Here is a 17,205-nt window from a genome sequence, read left to right on the forward strand (position 1 = left end):
TTTTAAGAAAATGTATTTTTTGCTGTTTCCACAAGTACCATTTTTGACCTCCCAACTTTCCAAGTAATGCTAATAGCTGTTTAATAATTAAATATTTGTTAAATATTTTTAAGTGAGACAATGGAGTATACATTTTTGAGTTTAAAAAAGTGGATAAAGAACAGTATCATAGAAAATACAGTTTTTATCAAACTTCAAAAAAAAAAAAAAAGTGGGAAATACAATCCCTCCCTCAAGACTTCTCTGCTTGAGAAGTAGGAACTATATATGTCAATGATGCTCCACTGGGAGCTATGACAATTTTGGTTTCTATAACTGGGGGAGGGGATGCTATTATACTTGCATCTGGTGGGTGGAGGCCAGGATGCTGCTTAGCATTCTACAAGGCACAGGACAGGCCCCTACAACAAAGGATTATCTGACCCCAAATGTCAGTAGTGTCAAGGTTGAAATCTTGATATATGTAAAAAGCTATTTTACAGCTCAGAGTGGTATTTAAAGCTGCCCAATGAGAGAAACGGTGTTTTACTTTATCTCATACCTAGCCCCGCCTAATGCTTATTTTACTTTAGAGCCATCGAACAAGAAGCTACAAATAGGGAATAGATAATGTTCTTCTTTTTAAAAAAAATTCTGCCCATATTTAAAGATATATCAAATGTTAGTGTGCATGTCATTTACTAAAATGTCATTTTCTCCCTCAAATTTCCTATCTTAAATTGAAAAATGTCCAAGTTAAGCACTTTGTGCCATCTAAGGGAAGCTCAGTGCTTTTCAGAGTAACCTATGAATGTATTCCTAGAATTTGCCAGCGGCTACTCATGGCCCCTGACTGCCTAACATTTCTGCTTTCTGGGGAGAGCAGCACGTTTGGCATGTGGCCATGGGAAGACTCAGTCCTAAACAAGTTAGAATATGTGGCTTTCTACTGTTGCATGCCTCTCTGTCTTACTTTGCCTTCTTTTGTTTTTATCTGCAAAATCAGGGAGGATGCTGGCAAATGAGGTACTGCATGTTCCTGTAAGATACTATCATCACTCTGCTACACAAAAATCATTTGTAGGGAAGGGTTCCTGTTAAATTCCAGAAGTCTACCCAGTTTGATCACAATGCCAGGTGTTATTTTGACAAGAATTAGTTTGTTCGTTTCTTAAATCCCATCATCTTTATTTCTACAAATCTTACCTTAAGCAGGGGTCCTTCTAACTAAATACAACTGTTTCTGTGAAATTAAATAACCCTTTAATAAAATACTTTATTTTGGAATCCTGCCTTTCAAAATCAAAGAGTAGAATGTAAGGGGAAACTAAAGAGATTGTGGTCTATATCCTTCATTTAGGAAACATGCTTTTTACTATAAATTAAAATTATAAAAAATTACAAAATTAAAATTAATCTGTTAATTATACCCCATAGCCACCAGCCATTTTAAAAAACAAACGAAGACAATTCAAAGTCTCAGAATTCAACTAATAATACCAATATGTGCCACTATCTGGAAAAGTGGACCCATATTTTATCTGTCTATTTTGGGTTTACAGAGAAAATAATAGTGAAAAATATAGTGAAGATAATAAAGATGACTCAGAATCACATTCCCAGAAGTAATTGTGTTTACCGTTTGGTGGACGTCTTTCCAGTACTGCTGAAAGGCTATATGCAGGTGTAGATAGAGATTTTTCCATGAATAAAATCACAGCACATGCCTTTTTGTACTTGCTTTTTAATTTCGCAGTATTATGGTATCTCTCCATATTAGTAAGTATAGATACGACGTGTCATCATTCCAACTATTGCATAATGTTCCGTTATACACACCATACTCAGTTTAATTAACTGATCTCCTGTTGGTTGTTTTTATTTCGCCTTTACAAAAACAAAACAAAACACTGTGATAAATATCTTTGTATCTTTTTTCCCTTGTATGATTATCACCTTAGGAGAAATTCTTTGGATGCCCATCATTTTTAAAGCTTTTGTAATTATGATAAAAATGATAAGGTAATAGTTACAATTTCTTAGATTAGATGCCTTTCCTATACCATGTGTTGTACTGTGTATGTTTATATGTGTTTGTATGTATATTGCCTCATTTAATCCTTACAACCTGCGAGCTGGGTATTATCTCCGATTTGTATATGGGGAAACTGAGGCACAGAGAGGTGAAGCTAGTGTTAGAGCCAGGATGTGGGTTTACCTGGCCTGATGCCAGAGTCTGTGCTCTTTCCCCTGTGGAGGAGTCTTTGCGAGACTCTGCTCCTGTAATGCCTCTTTGAGGAAAGCCTGTGGGATCGAGTTGGAAACTGGGATGTGCGACAGTGAAGTGAGCTGTCACTGAAGCAGCGCAAAATGCGATCGTGTTTCCTAAACCCAAGTTCGCCCCACTGTCTCAGGCCCCGCCAGCCTGGCTGAAATGTCCCTATGTGTTGAGAATTCTGGGAGGTTCTTCACTGAACTCTCCACCCGCCTCTGCCTGTCTCCTCTTCTCAGAGCCCCTACAAGAATATCTCCCAGACGGAGGTGGTCATCCGGTTTGCCTTCCAGACGTCCATCACGGTGCTGTGCATCGCCTGCCCCTGCTCCCTGGGGCTGGCCACGCCCACGGCGGTCATGGTGGGCACCGGCGTGGCCGCCCAGAACGGCATCCTCATCAAGGGAGGCAAGCCCCTGGAGATGGCGCACAAGGTCAGCCCTGCACCGCAGCTCTCCCGCCCTCCTCTCCGGAGGATGATTTTCTTAAGAGAGTCTTGAGGAAAATAATATCTGTTTACCATTTCAGATAGAAAGAAAAACCTTAGAGCCACCTGAGGGTAACAGTGTTGATTAAGTAGAACAGGAAACCAAGTCTAACTGAGAATAACAGCAGCAACAACTGCAGCAGCTTAACAGACACATAATAAAATGCCTTGTAAATCTTAATTGATTTAATTACACTAACAACTCTTTGCAGTAGGTGCTTGTTATTCCCATTTTGCAGATGAGGAAACAGCAGCGGGAGGAGGCTAGGGAACTTGCCCAGAGGCCTGCAGCCAATGCAGGGCCAGGCTCCAGGAGAAAAGTATCCGTGGGATTAGTGGCAGGTCCTGTGACCCTGGGAGTGAAGAGTGAGTGACAGTGTTGGTGGCGAATCTTCCTTTTGCCCGACATACCAACCTTGCCTTCCACACGTCCATTTATTTATTCAGTGTGTGTGGAGCACTTACTGTGTGTGCTCGACAGAGGTGCGAAGAATGTTCTGGCAGTGGAGATAGCAGGTGGAGAGGGCCTGAGGAAGCTGTACTGCCAGAGTGTGGGCTCCACAGATCGGGGACTGAACTTTTCCTCCTCGTATCCCCAGCATCTAGCCCAGCACCTGCTCATTCAAAGCATTCGGATGTTACTAGCTGAGTGAATAAATGAGGGACTGGAAGAAAATCATTGAGAGAGAGAGAGAAAGTGGAGATGAAGGTGTTGAGGGAGGGCCGGAACACGAAGGCTTGAAGGTTTAGTGAGGGGTTCTGAACCTCCCTAAGAACGACAGGAGCCGTGGAAGGCTGTGACGCGCCTGGGTGATGTGACCGGACTCCATGTCGGGAAGATCATTCTGGCTGCAGAGTGAAGGAGGCAAGAATCAGTGGAAGAAGATCAGTGAGTGGTGTTGAAGGAAGAGGCCACCACTCAGCATCAGAAACAAAAAGCTGAAGCCATTGTTTGCTAGTGAGGGAGAGCGGTGGGAATGGTCTGGACAGAGCAGCGTGCTGGCCCTAGACAGGGCTCAAGGAAGCGTGCAGTCCAGGGCTGGTGGACTATCCAGAAGCAAGGGCTCGGCTGGCCACGGCCATGGAAGTGCAGATGCTGAGTGTGGCTGCCGCTGTCAGACACGTGGGGACTGGCGCAAACTGCCATTGACCAAGTGGGACGGATTTAAAACTGGCCTCTTGGGCAGGGGGGCGGGGGTCACTTGTCATTATGGCCACAGAATAGTCCTTTCCTTTCTTGCACTTGGAGTGTGAAGACTGTATTTCCGGTAGCTTTTGCACTTAGGCAGGCAAGAGAAAACGGTGCTTGGGCTCCGTGGATAGCAGTTGACAGGGAGGCAGGAAGACACCCCGGGTCCTGACTCCCGACCTGACAGGAGGAAGTCTGCAATGATGTCACTGTGCAGGAGACAGTGCCACCCCGTCACCTGTACAGCCAAGTGAGCGTTTCTGGCTTTACCTGGTCAAGGTTAAGCCACAGTGTGGGTGTTTTTGACTGGGCAGACAGGAAAACAGCTTCTTCAGAGCAGCAGCTGTTGAAGCCCTGCTGTAGTCCGACTGCAGAGGGTTATGCTGAGAAGTTATGAAGGAGTACTGTTATCTTCCTGAGGCAGGTGGTTTAAGTTCTGCCTCAGCGTTGTGTGGACTGTGAAAGCCCCTCACATCTGTATCGTGGTCACGCAGACACGGTTGTTTTTGGCAGATAAAGACTGTGATGTTTGACAAAACTGGCACCATTACCCATGGCATCCCCAGAGTCATGCGGTTCCTCCTGCTTGTGGACATGGCCACGCTGCCCCTCAGGAAGGTTCTGGCTGTGGTGGGGACTGCAGAGGCCAGCAGCGAACACCCCTTGGGTGTGGCAGTCACCAAATACTGTAAGGAGGTACGTGGACCTGGGTGTGGCCCTGCCCCGTTCCATGCCTCACCAGGGGCCTTCTCTCCTAGCTGCCCCGAGGGGGCCTGCCACTGTGTGGTCTAGAAAACCACTGAGCAGGCTCCTGGGCGGCCCTTGTCACAGTTCCAGGTTATCACAAAGGAAGTTCAGTGTCACAGTCATTTGCTGAGCATCTGCTTGGCACTGTGCTTGGGACAACAAAACTCATGAGAGACAACTCTGCCCCCTGGGAGCTTACAGCCCGAGGGGAGGACAGGCAGTCTAGAAACTCAGTCCTTGGCCAGCGCTTAGTGCTGACAAACACAAAGGTGACATGGGAGTATTGGGGTGAGGGAGGGAGAAGTGCTCTGCACCGGGGACATCTGACATGGAGAGGAACCAGCAGGGCTAAGCCAGAATGCCCCGTGGGTTCTTGGCACAGGCGTGGAGAAGCATTGCGCTCCTTTGGTCTCTCCGTGTAAAAGGTCCTATTTCTGTTTTCTCTGTCTTCAATCTGAATATACAGGCGGCAGAACGTACTAGGATATTGCTCTGACAATTTTTAAACGATTTGAGCAATACTGGTATTACTAATAGTAAACGTAGAAAGGTGAGATGGAGGCCTTGAAAAAAAGTTGGCACCTCTTCCTGGACAGGAGATCTTCCAGAAACCTCATTTCTGGTTTTGTCCTTCGTGGAGGGTCAGACAGACCAAGGGCTCACACCCACCCTTCACGTGGGGCTTTGCTCGCTTCGCTCCCCGCCACCTCATGCCCTCCTCCAGGGCCTGCTGCATGGGCACTTCTCTCATGAGCCTCAAGGTAGCTTTGTCACCACTTGCTTGTTCCATCGTTTTAATGAAGTTGTTGGCAACATAAAAATGACATCTTCTTCTCTTTGGCACCTGCACCCTTCTTTGATTGGAGGTGTTTGGTGTGAATCACCTCTCTCCTTTCTAGTCTGCAGCCTGTTCACTAGGTGAGGCATCACCCAGGCAGAGACTTTAGGCTGATCAGTCTTACTTAATTCACTAGCTATATCGGTGTCAGAGGAGAGAAAATTAATTGCTGAGTTCCCAGTTGCGCTCTTATCCTTCCCCATCAGTTCCACTTCCCTCTCCTGCCTCACGCTGCTCCTACTGCCTTCACCCTGTGTCCCTGTCCTCCCTCCCACTTCACCCCTCTCGGTTTTCTGGTCTCAGCTCCCTCTCCTCTGCTCTCCCTGCCTTTGCAGGAACTCGGAACGGAGACCTTGGGGTACTGCACGGATTTCCAGGCAGTGCCAGGCTGTGGAATCGGGTGCAAAGTCAGCAATGTGGAAGGCATCCTGGCCCACAGTGAGCGCCCGCCGGGTGAATGGGTTGGCAGCCTTCTTGCAGAAAAAGGTATCCTTGGCCTTTGTCTCTGTGCTAGATCTGGGCCCGGCTGGGTTAAAGTGGAGTGTGCCGAACCACAGAGAGCACCCAGCTGGGCCCGCCTGCCATGATTTCCCTGCTGGGGGTGAAGGTGGCTCATGGCTGGGGCACCTGCACCTGCCTCCCCAGGGAAGCCTGCAGTTTCTCCCTTGTATTCTTTGATGCTTATGGCCTGCAGAAGTAGACATGACTTAGATTCATGGAGTACTGCTTAGCTGACCCATTATTTTGATTCTCCTCTTTCTTATCACAAATCGAGTGTGCTTCTCATAAGCTGCAGAGTAGACAGATGGGACTTCTACTTTTGTTCTTCTTGTTTGCCTCCCATGTGGTTGAACCATGATGGGATGCGTAGTATTTACAGAGCTGGCAGAAGGATTCATGGAAAACAGATGGAAATGTCCCATCCAAGCCAGGAAGGGACGCTGCTTGGAGCGACGCCTCCTTCGAAGAATGGCCTTTCTTATTCTAAGGGAAGCTTGCCAGCCATCAGCGTGGGGGGAGGGGGACACCCAAAACCCCGTGTCTCATTTTTCTAAGTATGTAGGTTGTGAAATCTTGATTTAGATTGTGTTGTTAGACACCATCCATCACCTTCTAGCAATTGAAAGCCCCAGGGTGACCTTTCCACTATAGCTTTCAGGGGCTGGTCGTGCAGTGACGCCTCAGTCAGCAGCACACTGATAGAAGGTGACAGGTGAGAGATGCGCCTGCCTTTCAGGAGTTATAGGGTAAAACATTTCATAGAAATAGACTTTTCTGATTATTTGTTGATTACCTGGGGTCATTGATACCAAGCAGTAATGAATCTAGTCAGCACTTGCTTTGGGTGTGGGGCTAATAACTAAGTGCTTGTAATCCCTGTGAAGAAAGTCAGTGGATACCTCTACAGGCAGATAAGGACATCGTATGACAATGTCCTAATATGCTTATAACGTCTTCACACATATAGCATGTACTATTATCACCTCATTTTAATTCATACCCACCTGTCCTGCACAGGAATTGTACTTCTTCCCCTGGTCTTAAAGGATGATGTTACAAGAGGCACTTACCAGGTTATCGTTTTTTCAAAACGGTTAAATGGATATTTTGCTGTGAAAAGGATAGCATGATTTTCAGTTCATAGTGAAACTGGACTATTTAGAAATAACCACAGTCTCTTTTGAATAGATGCAGCCCCCCAGACCTTCTCTGTGCTGATTGGAAACCGCGAGTGGCTGAGGCGCAATGGCTTAACCGTGCCCAACGATGTCAGTGACGCGATGACAGACCATGAGATGAAAGGGCAGACGGCCATCCTGGTGGCCATTGACGGTACCTCTTGCTCGGACCTTCCTTCCAGTCCCTTAAAATGCAGTTTTCTGTGGATGTCAGACAAAAGGAGCCCTCCTTTTTTTTTTTTTTTTTTTTAAATGAATCTTCCTCTTGGTTAGTTTCAGGTCTGTTTTCCGGAAGGTTGTCTTGCCGTCCTTTGTCTTCATTCCCATCCAGAGCCCTTTCTTTCCATCTGACTGTCTCCATCTGACGCAACAGCCAGCTCTGTTCTGGCACTGGTCTTGCCGTTGGAATCCTAAGTTATCTTTGCCATCATCATTGCTCCTGTCCTAGTGGGTCGTTCAAAGTCATCCTTCTCGTTCATCCCTGCAGACAATGCAGGAATTCACTTCCCATAGCTTTAACTACAGGGTGTGTTTAAATAATGTGATCCCCGCAGCTCTTCCCTGTCTGCTGCGCACAGATTGTGTGTGTGCAGAGCCTCTCGAGACTGCATGTGTCTTAGTACTCAGATTCTATCTGTCTGTGTCTTAAAGAGAGTAGAATCTTTACTTTGTTAATGTTAGTTTTGCTAATAGAAGTAAAACTATGTGCAAATAAGAAATAATTTATGTGCTGTATTTTGAATGCTCCAACTAAATACATCTTCCTCTCCCCTTCTCTCTTTTTTCCTTTTTCTAAGTGTTTGTAAACCCACAGTCCCCTTGGTTAGTCAAACTAGAATTGGCACAACTATGCCCCCTCATCCATCGCTCACTCTGTTCCCGTTCACACCTTGGCCCTAGAAACCTACTTCTCTGTCTAAAGATGCACTAAAAGAAAAATTCTGCAGAAATGTTTTCTGTAGGAACAGACAAAAAGAAAGGATTGATTTTTTTTTTCTAGTTTGGATGTTCATCACTTTAACATTTGTTATATTTCTCAAATTTTAATAGCTAACATGTATTGAGTTCTTATTATGAGCCAGATACTTTGCAAAATAATACATGTTCCTTGCAGAAAATTTGGAAAATTCAGAGAGCCACAAAGAAGAAATGAAAGCACTTATAACCCTACCCCTCAGGGGCCTCTGTGAACATTTCTATATTGCTTCCAGACTTTTGTGTGCATCTTTAAATGTGTACAACTAAGAAAAACCATATCATGTTACATAATCATGTTTTGCGCGTAGCATTACATGGTGAGAACTGTTGTAACTGTCATGACGTTACACTGGCTTGGGGTGCCCCGTCCCACGCGCGCTGACGCAGGCTGCTTTGCCCCAGGTGTGCTCTGCGGGATGATCGCCATCGCAGACGCTGTGAAGCAGGAGGCCGCCCTGGCTGTGCACACGCTGCAAAGCATGGGTGTCGACGTGGTTCTGATCACAGGGGACAACCGGAAGACAGCCAGAGCCATTGCTACTCAGGTACGGCCCTTCAAGACTACAAACTGTTAAGTTCACAGAAGCATCTAGGGACAAAAATAAACAGCAAGGCACCCAGCGCTCAGCTTCGCTTCTGCTCTTCCCAGGTGCTGTTTGCCCTGAGTACTCTGTTCTGCTCCGAGCTAGGCAGCATCTGAGACTGCTGTGCTGCCGCCACCGAGGTCTTGTCCCTGGGGCCGGGTGCACACATCCCTGGAAAAAGCAATTCTAGTATTCTATAACCATGTCCCAGGCTTTGCAATAGGAGAAAAATAGTTTATGGCTTGAGGGCTAAAAGACATCTTCATGTTAAGGGAAGGTTTTGCCAGCTTGGCTCTTGTCACTCGTGTGCCCAGATAGCTCGGTTCTGGGCAGGGCTCCAGCGGCCCTTGGTGCTGAGTTTGGGCCAGGAGGACAGCATGGCAGGGCGGCTGCCTGACTCCTCACACAGCAGCAGCTCCAGCGTGAATTCCTGAAAATTGTACTCCCCCCTCTCCCACAAAGGTGTGCAGAGCTGTATGCTTTGAAAATTAATTGCATCCTACAAGGGAAGCAGCAATATTTCTGTTTTCGGTGGTCTTCCTTGCTAATGACAGAATTGTTGAGTGTCCTCCCCCTATTTCCTGGTTAAAACTGGTTCATCCACACAAAACACCGTGGGTGTGACACACAAGCACAGGGCCAAGCACTGTGAGGAGTGAAGAGGGGCTCGTGGCCCTGCAGTGGGGTGGACCAGAAACGGGGCAGAGCAGTGACGGGGCGTAGACCTGAGAAGCAGGAGAGGGCCTGGGAAAGGAGAACTGAGCCTTCCTTGCCTGTAGCAGGCAGCGCGAACATCACCCAGGGGCACAGAGTGACACGGTGATTTGGTGATTTGGAGAAGCTGCAGGGAGCTACATGGTGCAGAGCCTAGTGTGGCCCTAGCTGTGGGTCACCAGGAAGAGGCCAGACCCAGGGGCCTCAGAAGGCAAATCCCTAAGAGTTTAGCTGTTGTCCCCAGGGAGGTGGGTTGGATCCACTGGAGGACGTGAAGCAGGAGGTTAACACGATTGTTGATTAACATGATTAATGATTGTTTTGGAAAGACGTCCAGGACGGCACGTGGAGAGGAGAGTTGGGGGTCTGAGATGTGGACAGAGAGGCCAGCAAGGGGGCTGTTTGCCCATCTGAGAAAGGACAGGGCCTAAGCCAGTGCGGGACATTAGGGCGGCACCTGGGGAGAAACGTGCCCTGTGACCGCAGACCTGCAGGATGTGGTTGACTGACTGGTCCTGGAGGCCGAGGCCAGGGGGAAAGGGTGACTTAGGGTTTCTGCCACTGCCTGCTGTCTTTGGCCAACACCAGATGTTGCTTTCCTTTCCTCTTAGGTTGGCATCAAAAAAGTCTTTGCAGAGGTGCTGCCTTCTCACAAGGTGGCCAAGGTCCAGGAGCTCCAGAACGCAGGGAAGAAGGTCGCCATGGTGGGAGACGGGGTTAACGACTCCCCGGCCTTGGCCCAGGCGGACATGGGTGTCGCCATTGGCACAGGCACAGACGTTGCCATCGAGGCGGCCGACGTCGTCCTCATCAGGGTGAGTGCGGCTGTGTGCAGGCCGTGGGAGTGGTGAGGTGTGGAGCAGACCCCTCCTCACCATGTGTTTCTCCCCTCCAGAACGACCTGCTCGACGTAGTGGCCAGCATTCACCTTTCCAAGAGGACCGTCCGCAGAATCCGAGTCAATCTGGTCCTGGCGCTGATTTATAACCTGGTCGGGGTTCCCATCGCGGCAGGTAGGGGTGGCCCTCACCTGCTCCGTTACCTGTGGCCCCAGCTGGGGCCAGGAAGGCTTCCCCCTGCCAGGTTCCTGCCACGCTCAGTGAGGAGCCCGCCCGCTGGCTGGCCAGAGGCCTTTTAGAAAGGCTGGTGTCCTTACAGTCCCTGCTGAATTTACACGTCTCTGACGGGAAATGAGAAACTGCTGAGAGGACCCCAAACCTTCCTTCACACTGGTCCTTTCTACAAAGCTGGTCGAGAGGCTTGGCTCTTTATTTGTGTGGCCCCATTTTCTGAACCATTTATTAAGACATAGAGTCTGAAAAATCATCATTATTAAGAGTTACGGGGCACCTGCCACATGTAGACACCACGATTGGTGTTTCAAAACCTTGTTTTAAAGTTTAATCCTGCCCAGAGGCTGGGTGCAGTGGGGAGAAACGTGCCCTGTGATCCCATCAGGGGAGAGTGCCTGTAATCCTAACACTTTGGGAGGCAGAGGCGGGAGGATCCCTTGAGACCAGGAGTTCAAGACCAGCCTGGGCAATAGTGAGACCCTGTCTCTACAAAAAACAGAAAAATTAGGTGGGCGTGGTGGTGCTGCCTGTAGTCCCAGCTACTTGGGAGGCTGAGGCAGGAGGATCACTTGATCCCAGGAGTTTGAGGTTGCAGTAAGCTGTGATCACTCCACTACACTCTACCTAGGGTGACAGAGTGAGACTTTCAAAAAAAAAAAAAATTAATTAATCCTGCCCAGGACAGCTGGCTCCTGTGCCTCCTGCCGCTTTCCCTCCTCCCCTGCACCTCTGCTCCCCAGAGCACTCCTGAAATGGGGTTCCACCCGTGGGTGGTTCTGGGAAGGGCAGGGTAGGTGGAAGAGAGCCAGGTCCCTGACAGTACCCCATGCCCAGCTTTCTAGCACAGCCTCCCCTCAGGGACCTGTGGGTGCAATGTGGGCAGGGGTGGCTGAGGGTGGGTCCCGGCACCCCCCCATCCCCTCTCCCCTCCCCCCAACCCCCATGCCGGAGATCTGCTCCTTGCTCTTACCTCTGCTTTGGTGTGAGTGCGTGTCCTTCCCCCGGCAGGTGTGTTCATGCCCATCGGCATCGTGCTGCAGCCCTGGATGGGCTCGGCGGCCATGGCGGCCTCTTCCGTGTCTGTGGTGCTCTCTTCCCTGCAGCTCAAGTGGTGAGTCCTGCGGGGTGGGGCGTCTGTTCGAGTCTCCCAGGAGGCCCCATCACTGTGTGCTCATGGCAGGTTGGGCTCACCAGTGCACTGCCTGGGGTAAGAATGGGCGTGCGTGCTGGCTCCCCATTCATTCACCTGAGGCAGACGCCACAGTGGCAGCCAGGGGTGTGTGTGGAGTGATTCATCGGGACCACGAGCAGCTGGTTTACCACTCAGCAGTCAATGCACTGGACTGTTCTCACTCTGCTGCTCGAGGGCTGTTTATGTGAATATCACATAGATATGAGATACCTGTGTATTATCTTTTTTCATTTCTTAATGTATTGATTTAACAAAAGTTAATGGCAGCCTACTACATGTAAGGCATTTGCTTACTAGGAAGTTTCTAAATCAGGTGAACTTTACTGAAACCATTGGCGTTTAATGTCTGTTTTCTTTAAAACACATGAGGTTTTGATACTGCATGTTATTCAAAGATGGATGAGAGGCCCTCACCAGGCTTCAAGGAACAAAAAAGAGCCCTGTGTCCTGAAAGGCTCAGATGCTCTTGCATTCTTGCGTTCCAGCTATAAGAAGCCCGACGCGGAGAGGTACGAGGCTCGGGCCCACGGCCGCATGAAGCCCCTGACTGCGTCCCAGGTCAGTGTGTACATCGGCATGGATGACCGGCGGCGAGACTCCCCCAGGGCCACACCGTGGGACCAGGTCAGCTACGTCAGCCAGGTGTCTCTGTCCTCCCTGACTCCCGACAGGCCATCTCGGCATAGCACTGCAGTGGACGACGGTGGGGACAAGTGGTCTCTGCTCCTGAATGACAGGGACGAGGAGCAGTACATCTAGAAGCCCTAGGCCCAGGGCAGGGCAGGGCCCATCTCTCTCCAGCGAAGCAGCCGGCCCGACTCCTTCCGAAAGGGAGCTGGCATCCATTCGCTGCTTGAGCCGAGCAGGTGCAGCGCCAGCAGCCAGCAGCAGGGTGGGCAAAGCTTGCTGCGGCCTTGGGGACTTGTACTTCCTGGACGTTTCTGGTCATCCCACCCTGCAGCACGTGGCGTGGCCTGTGGAGTCCTGCCCTGCCTGGGTCCTGCTGGTGCGGGGCAGAGCGTCATGGCCTCAGCATGCTGTCGGCGCGGGCTTTGTCAGAAGCCTTGCTTGGACTCTGGAATACAAGAGGCGGGTCAGTGCTCCTCACAGACCTCTGCTCACAGTATTTGGGACGACGACTTACATAATGAGGAACAATCTCAGTAGGACCGAAAGCCTAGCGGGGCCTTTCCAGACCTCCTGCAGAACTCGCTGTCAGGCTCTTTTTGACAATACCTATGTGCATCGTCTTTCCGAGACCACAGTTTACCTCAAGTGCACCTGTTGTTTTCTGCTGGCCCAACCTCTTCCTTTTCTCCCCTCTGTGTGCTTGGCGTCCTTGATGCTGGGGACCCCCCTCCCCGTGCCTGTCACCTCTGAGGACAGGCCCATTGGCCCTGTGGCCCTGCAGACGCTGTGGCGTACGCGTGTCCAGCCTGAATCTGCCGCCTCACTCACACGCGGCCCGCACACCCCGGCCGGCAGCTCGCCACGCCCTGTTCAGGGTGAGGGGAGCTCTTTCTCGCTTAGGAGCCGCTTCTCCATGGGGTTGGGGCTTCTCCTCTCAGAGCAGGTTGCTGTTGCTGCCAGCGGAAGTGAGAGTCTCGGAGCCCGGCCTGAGGGTCCAAGCCTGGCTTCCTATGGGGTCTCGGTGCTCACGACCAGGGCGTCCTTCCGTGTCCCTGGGCAGCCTGTGGTGCTTGAAACAGGTGCCCTGTGGGAGGGGTGTGTATGCAGAAGCCTCCCCGCATGGTCCCAGGAGCTTCATGTACATGGTCTTCTGTCACCTCATGGGCTCCAGCAGAGAATTCATGTCACTAGTGCCCTGGCGACTCAGAGAAGCAGTGCTGCCTGAGTAAGGAAGGCACAGCGCTCCCCCATGAGCCTACACGCTGCGTGGGCCCCTTAGGGAAGGGGTGGCCACAGCTCCCCAAAGGAGAGTCTGTTTTTACCTCTCGGTGGCTCTTTGTGATCGTGTGACATCAGAGGGGCAGGAACAGGCCCAGTTTTAGACTCTGAAGTCCGTGGCGATTGACAGAACCACAAGGGACCAAGTACTAGAATCAGATTAAATTCTAAAGTGAAGCCTTTGTCTCACACACAAAATAATTTTAGTTATTTATTGAGTGTCCATTATTTGCCAAGGGCAGTGTTCATAGCACTTTTTTTCTGGGTTATCTCTAATCCTCCCACCAAACCAGCAAGGTAGCTATTATTGTCTACATTTTACAGGCAAGGAAACAGGCTCAGAGAAGCCGAATCTTGCCCGGGATCACACAGCCAATATATTAACACACGCCTTGTCTGTTGGCTCTGAAGGCTTTTCTCCAATTCTGCTGCTGCTTTGAATATCAGTTTGCTCGATAAGAATAAACAAGGCAAAGGTCCTTGCCTCCTGGAAGAACACGTCAGCCAGGTGACGTATTAGCTGTATCTAGTTCAGATTGCAGTTGATTCACGAGGTCATGTCACCTCCACCTTGGCTGATTAGTTTCAATTTTTGCATTTAATGTAGTTTTTGCCAGGTTTTATCTTTTAAATCCAGCACAGGGTTTTGTTATGTTTTCCTTGTTTTTAGTCTCTGCCTTGGCCTCCCCGCCCCACCCCCGCTGTCTGTCCCAAGTTGTATCCTCTCTTTATTGTTGCTCGGGGAATGTGTCTTGTTTTCTAACGAGGCGAATCATCATCTAAATAATTGTGTTGATTTTTAAAACTTTTAGGACCATAAACTCCATGTTCATATATGGACATGAAAATATTTACGTAATTTTACAGAAAATAACCTTCTAGATGTTCGAGAATAAAGGATTTGGTCAGGTAATTCTTAATTCAAAAACTTTCCATGCAATAATAGAATAAAGTTTCTTTTATTCCTCTAAAAGTCTGCCCTGCTGGCTCTGCCTGTGAGAGAACATGGCCAGAGGCCAGTGGGGCCCTGGGTGCCGTGATGGCCTTGAGGCGCTGGCTCAGCTCCTCGCATTTACCGGGCGGAGAAGGATGGGGTCTTAACAGCGGGGGACGTGAGGGTGGCCCTTGATTTGCCATCCCCGGCACTGGTGTTCACCCCGCTCTTGAATGCCGAATGTGGCCGGCCTCAGTGGTGTGTGGGGAGGACTCAGTCCCCCCACTGTGCCAGGCACAGTGCACCCCATCATGTGGCTTCTCTGCTTCAGGGTGATTTTCTGCAAAAGGCTGCTCTGAAACATACACATCTTAATCAGAAGGGATCTATTTTGAGTTCCTTGGCCCTGGAAGAGTGGGGCAGGGGGAGTAGCAGAAAAATCTGGACCAAGGGGCTCTGCCCGGAAAGCTCTGTGGGCATCTTAGGGTAGCGAGGGGGCCCTAAGTGGGGTACACCGAAAGGGAGGTGACAGTATAATTTGTCATCTGAACCAGGACACTTTTAAGAGTAAAAGGAGGCACTATTAATAGTTATGCCGGGACAACTGGCCTAAACTAGGACTATCTAGACAAACTGGGACATGTGGCCACCTTTCTTCAAAGGGAAATAGACACTGGGAAGTCACCATTGACACAAACTACCTACTTTAGAGCTTTGCACAATTGTAGATTCCAGAGACGTGCTGGTGACGTAATCCTTTATCACATTTCAAGCTTTCCCCCCATATCCACGTCTTGGTACCCACACTTCTCTGTGGAATCATTGAGGTGATGATCTTGTGCTCAAAATGACTGCGCTGCTAGATGGCCAGCCCTAGGGCACCATGTGCTGCTGTGCCACAGTGCCCGCTGGCACCCCCTGGAGGACTAAATGCCTCATGCACGTGACTGATTTTCTGGATGCCCCGGTATGGAAAAGCAAGAGTTGATACCACCTTAGGAAGGGATCCCACTTCTTTAGAAAATAACATGCTTTCTAAAACTTGAGCAAATTTCCCTGATAGATTCACCAAGCACCAGAATAAATCACAGCATTCCTGATAAACTTTCAGTCTTTAAGACTTTAGTGGAGAATTGTGATGGGATTACCTTTTAAATAAATGAATGTGATAATTCTAGCTTTCTTTTAACAAATGGTATCTGGGCCAGGCTCACCCCTGTAATCCTAACACTCTGGGAGGCCAAGGTGGGAGGATAGCTTGAGCTCAGGGGTTTGAGTGAGACCAACCTGAGCAAGAGCGAGACGCTGTCTCTACTGAAATTAGAAAAAATTATCTGGGTGTGGTGGCGCCCACCTGGAGTCCCAGGTACTTGGCAGGCTGAGGCAGGAGGATTGCTTGAGCCCAGGAGTTGCCATGAGCTATGATGACACCACTGTACTCTAGCCTGGGCAACAAAGTGGGACTCTGTCTCAAAGAAAAAAAAAAAAGCCATCTGGAAATTGACATGTGAAAAAACCTTCAAATTATTCTGTTACTTTTCTAAGGAACCAAGATTAATAAAGGTGACCTTTATTAGAAAAATAATTTAAATACAGAAGGGTGTTTTTTTGCTTTAAAAAATTTGTATTTCAGTAGATAAATTCCCTAATGTATATGAAATTGAGTTAGAAAATTGTTGTTTGCATACAACTTTTTCTTATTTATTTAAATAAAAAAAAAAAGCAAGGATCGTATATACAAAGAAATGCTTCAAGCAACCACTCGTGCTAACTCTTGGTTCCCTGTTCAGACTACGTCCGTGTGTGGGAAAGCTGATTCGGTACTGGGCAGTATTGTGGAGCTGGTAGAAATGAAACCACTCCACTGTCTTCATTTTCAAACTTGGCTTGGGCAGGCATATAAACACCATTGTCTGCGTTTCATTCCAGAGGGAGATGTCTACTCGTCTGCTGTTTTCCTTTGTGTGAAGACAATGACAACGGTTGAAATTACAGGATAGAATATGAGAATGTTAAGTAGTGCTGCGAAATCCCAGAATCTCCTTTCTTCTATTCAAAAAGATGAATAAACAGATGTAAAATCATCCAAAGGCTAAAATGAAAACAAGAATTGACGGAAATTTAGCATTTTTTTCCCTCTGAAATAGAAATGGCTATTATTTCTTCTTGGTTATAAACACAATTGCTTATAGCAAAAATTTAACCATAAATATAGAAAATAGGGGAGAAAGGCTCCCATAATGCTTTCCCCCCAGCCCCAAAAGGAAAGCTCATGAACATGATTTGTATCAAGGAGGGATGTCCTTTGTGGGTGGACCACATTGGGACACTGAGGCAGCAAAGCCTTCCTACCCCTTGGAGCCCAACTCCTGACCGAGTTGCAGCCATCCGAGCACAGAGGTGCCGCAGTGGGCCCTGGGGGGACCTGTTGTGAGCTGGTTCAGGTCCCGGTCAGATACCTCCAGGCTGCTGGGTGCCAGGGCGGGTTCCGTCGCTCATCTGGTGGGCCTGCTATTTGCACCATGGTCCCACTTCCACAGACAGGAATCAAGCCTCAGGTTGTGGAGCTGGCTGTCGGGGAGGCAGCGGGGCCTTCAAAGCCACTTGGCTCTGGCCCCAAAGCCAATGCTC

General features: G+C 49.0%; 1 protein-coding gene across 5 annotated transcripts in view; it reads left to right on the forward strand.

Moving 5' to 3' along the window:
* ATP7B (ATPase copper transporting beta) overlaps window positions 1–16,140 on the forward strand; it is a 65,824-nt gene extending 49,684 nt beyond the window's left edge. For all 5 annotated transcript variants that reach the window (XM_069467692.1, XM_069467693.1, XM_069467697.1 and 2 more), the window contains 9 exons: window positions 2,491–2,685; window positions 4,441–4,623; window positions 5,848–5,998; window positions 7,202–7,345; window positions 8,572–8,714; window positions 10,079–10,282; window positions 10,363–10,480; window positions 11,549–11,651; window positions 12,218–16,140. In XM_069467692.1, coding sequence (XP_069323793.1) covers window positions 2,491–2,685; window positions 4,441–4,623; window positions 5,848–5,998; window positions 7,202–7,345; window positions 8,572–8,714; window positions 10,079–10,282; window positions 10,363–10,480; window positions 11,549–11,651; window positions 12,218–12,491 — 1,515 coding nt within the window. In that variant the 3' untranslated portion in view covers window positions 12,492–16,140. The remainder of the gene's footprint in view (window positions 1–2,490; window positions 2,686–4,440; window positions 4,624–5,847; window positions 5,999–7,201; window positions 7,346–8,571; window positions 8,715–10,078; window positions 10,283–10,362; window positions 10,481–11,548; window positions 11,652–12,217) is intronic.
* Window positions 16,141–17,205: the final 1,065 nt, after the last annotated feature.

The sequence above is a fragment of the Eulemur rufifrons genome, chromosome 4, assembly GCF_041146395.1.
Source record: "Eulemur rufifrons isolate Redbay chromosome 4, OSU_ERuf_1, whole genome shotgun sequence".
Taxonomy (NCBI): domain Eukaryota; kingdom Metazoa; phylum Chordata; class Mammalia; order Primates; family Lemuridae; genus Eulemur; species Eulemur rufifrons.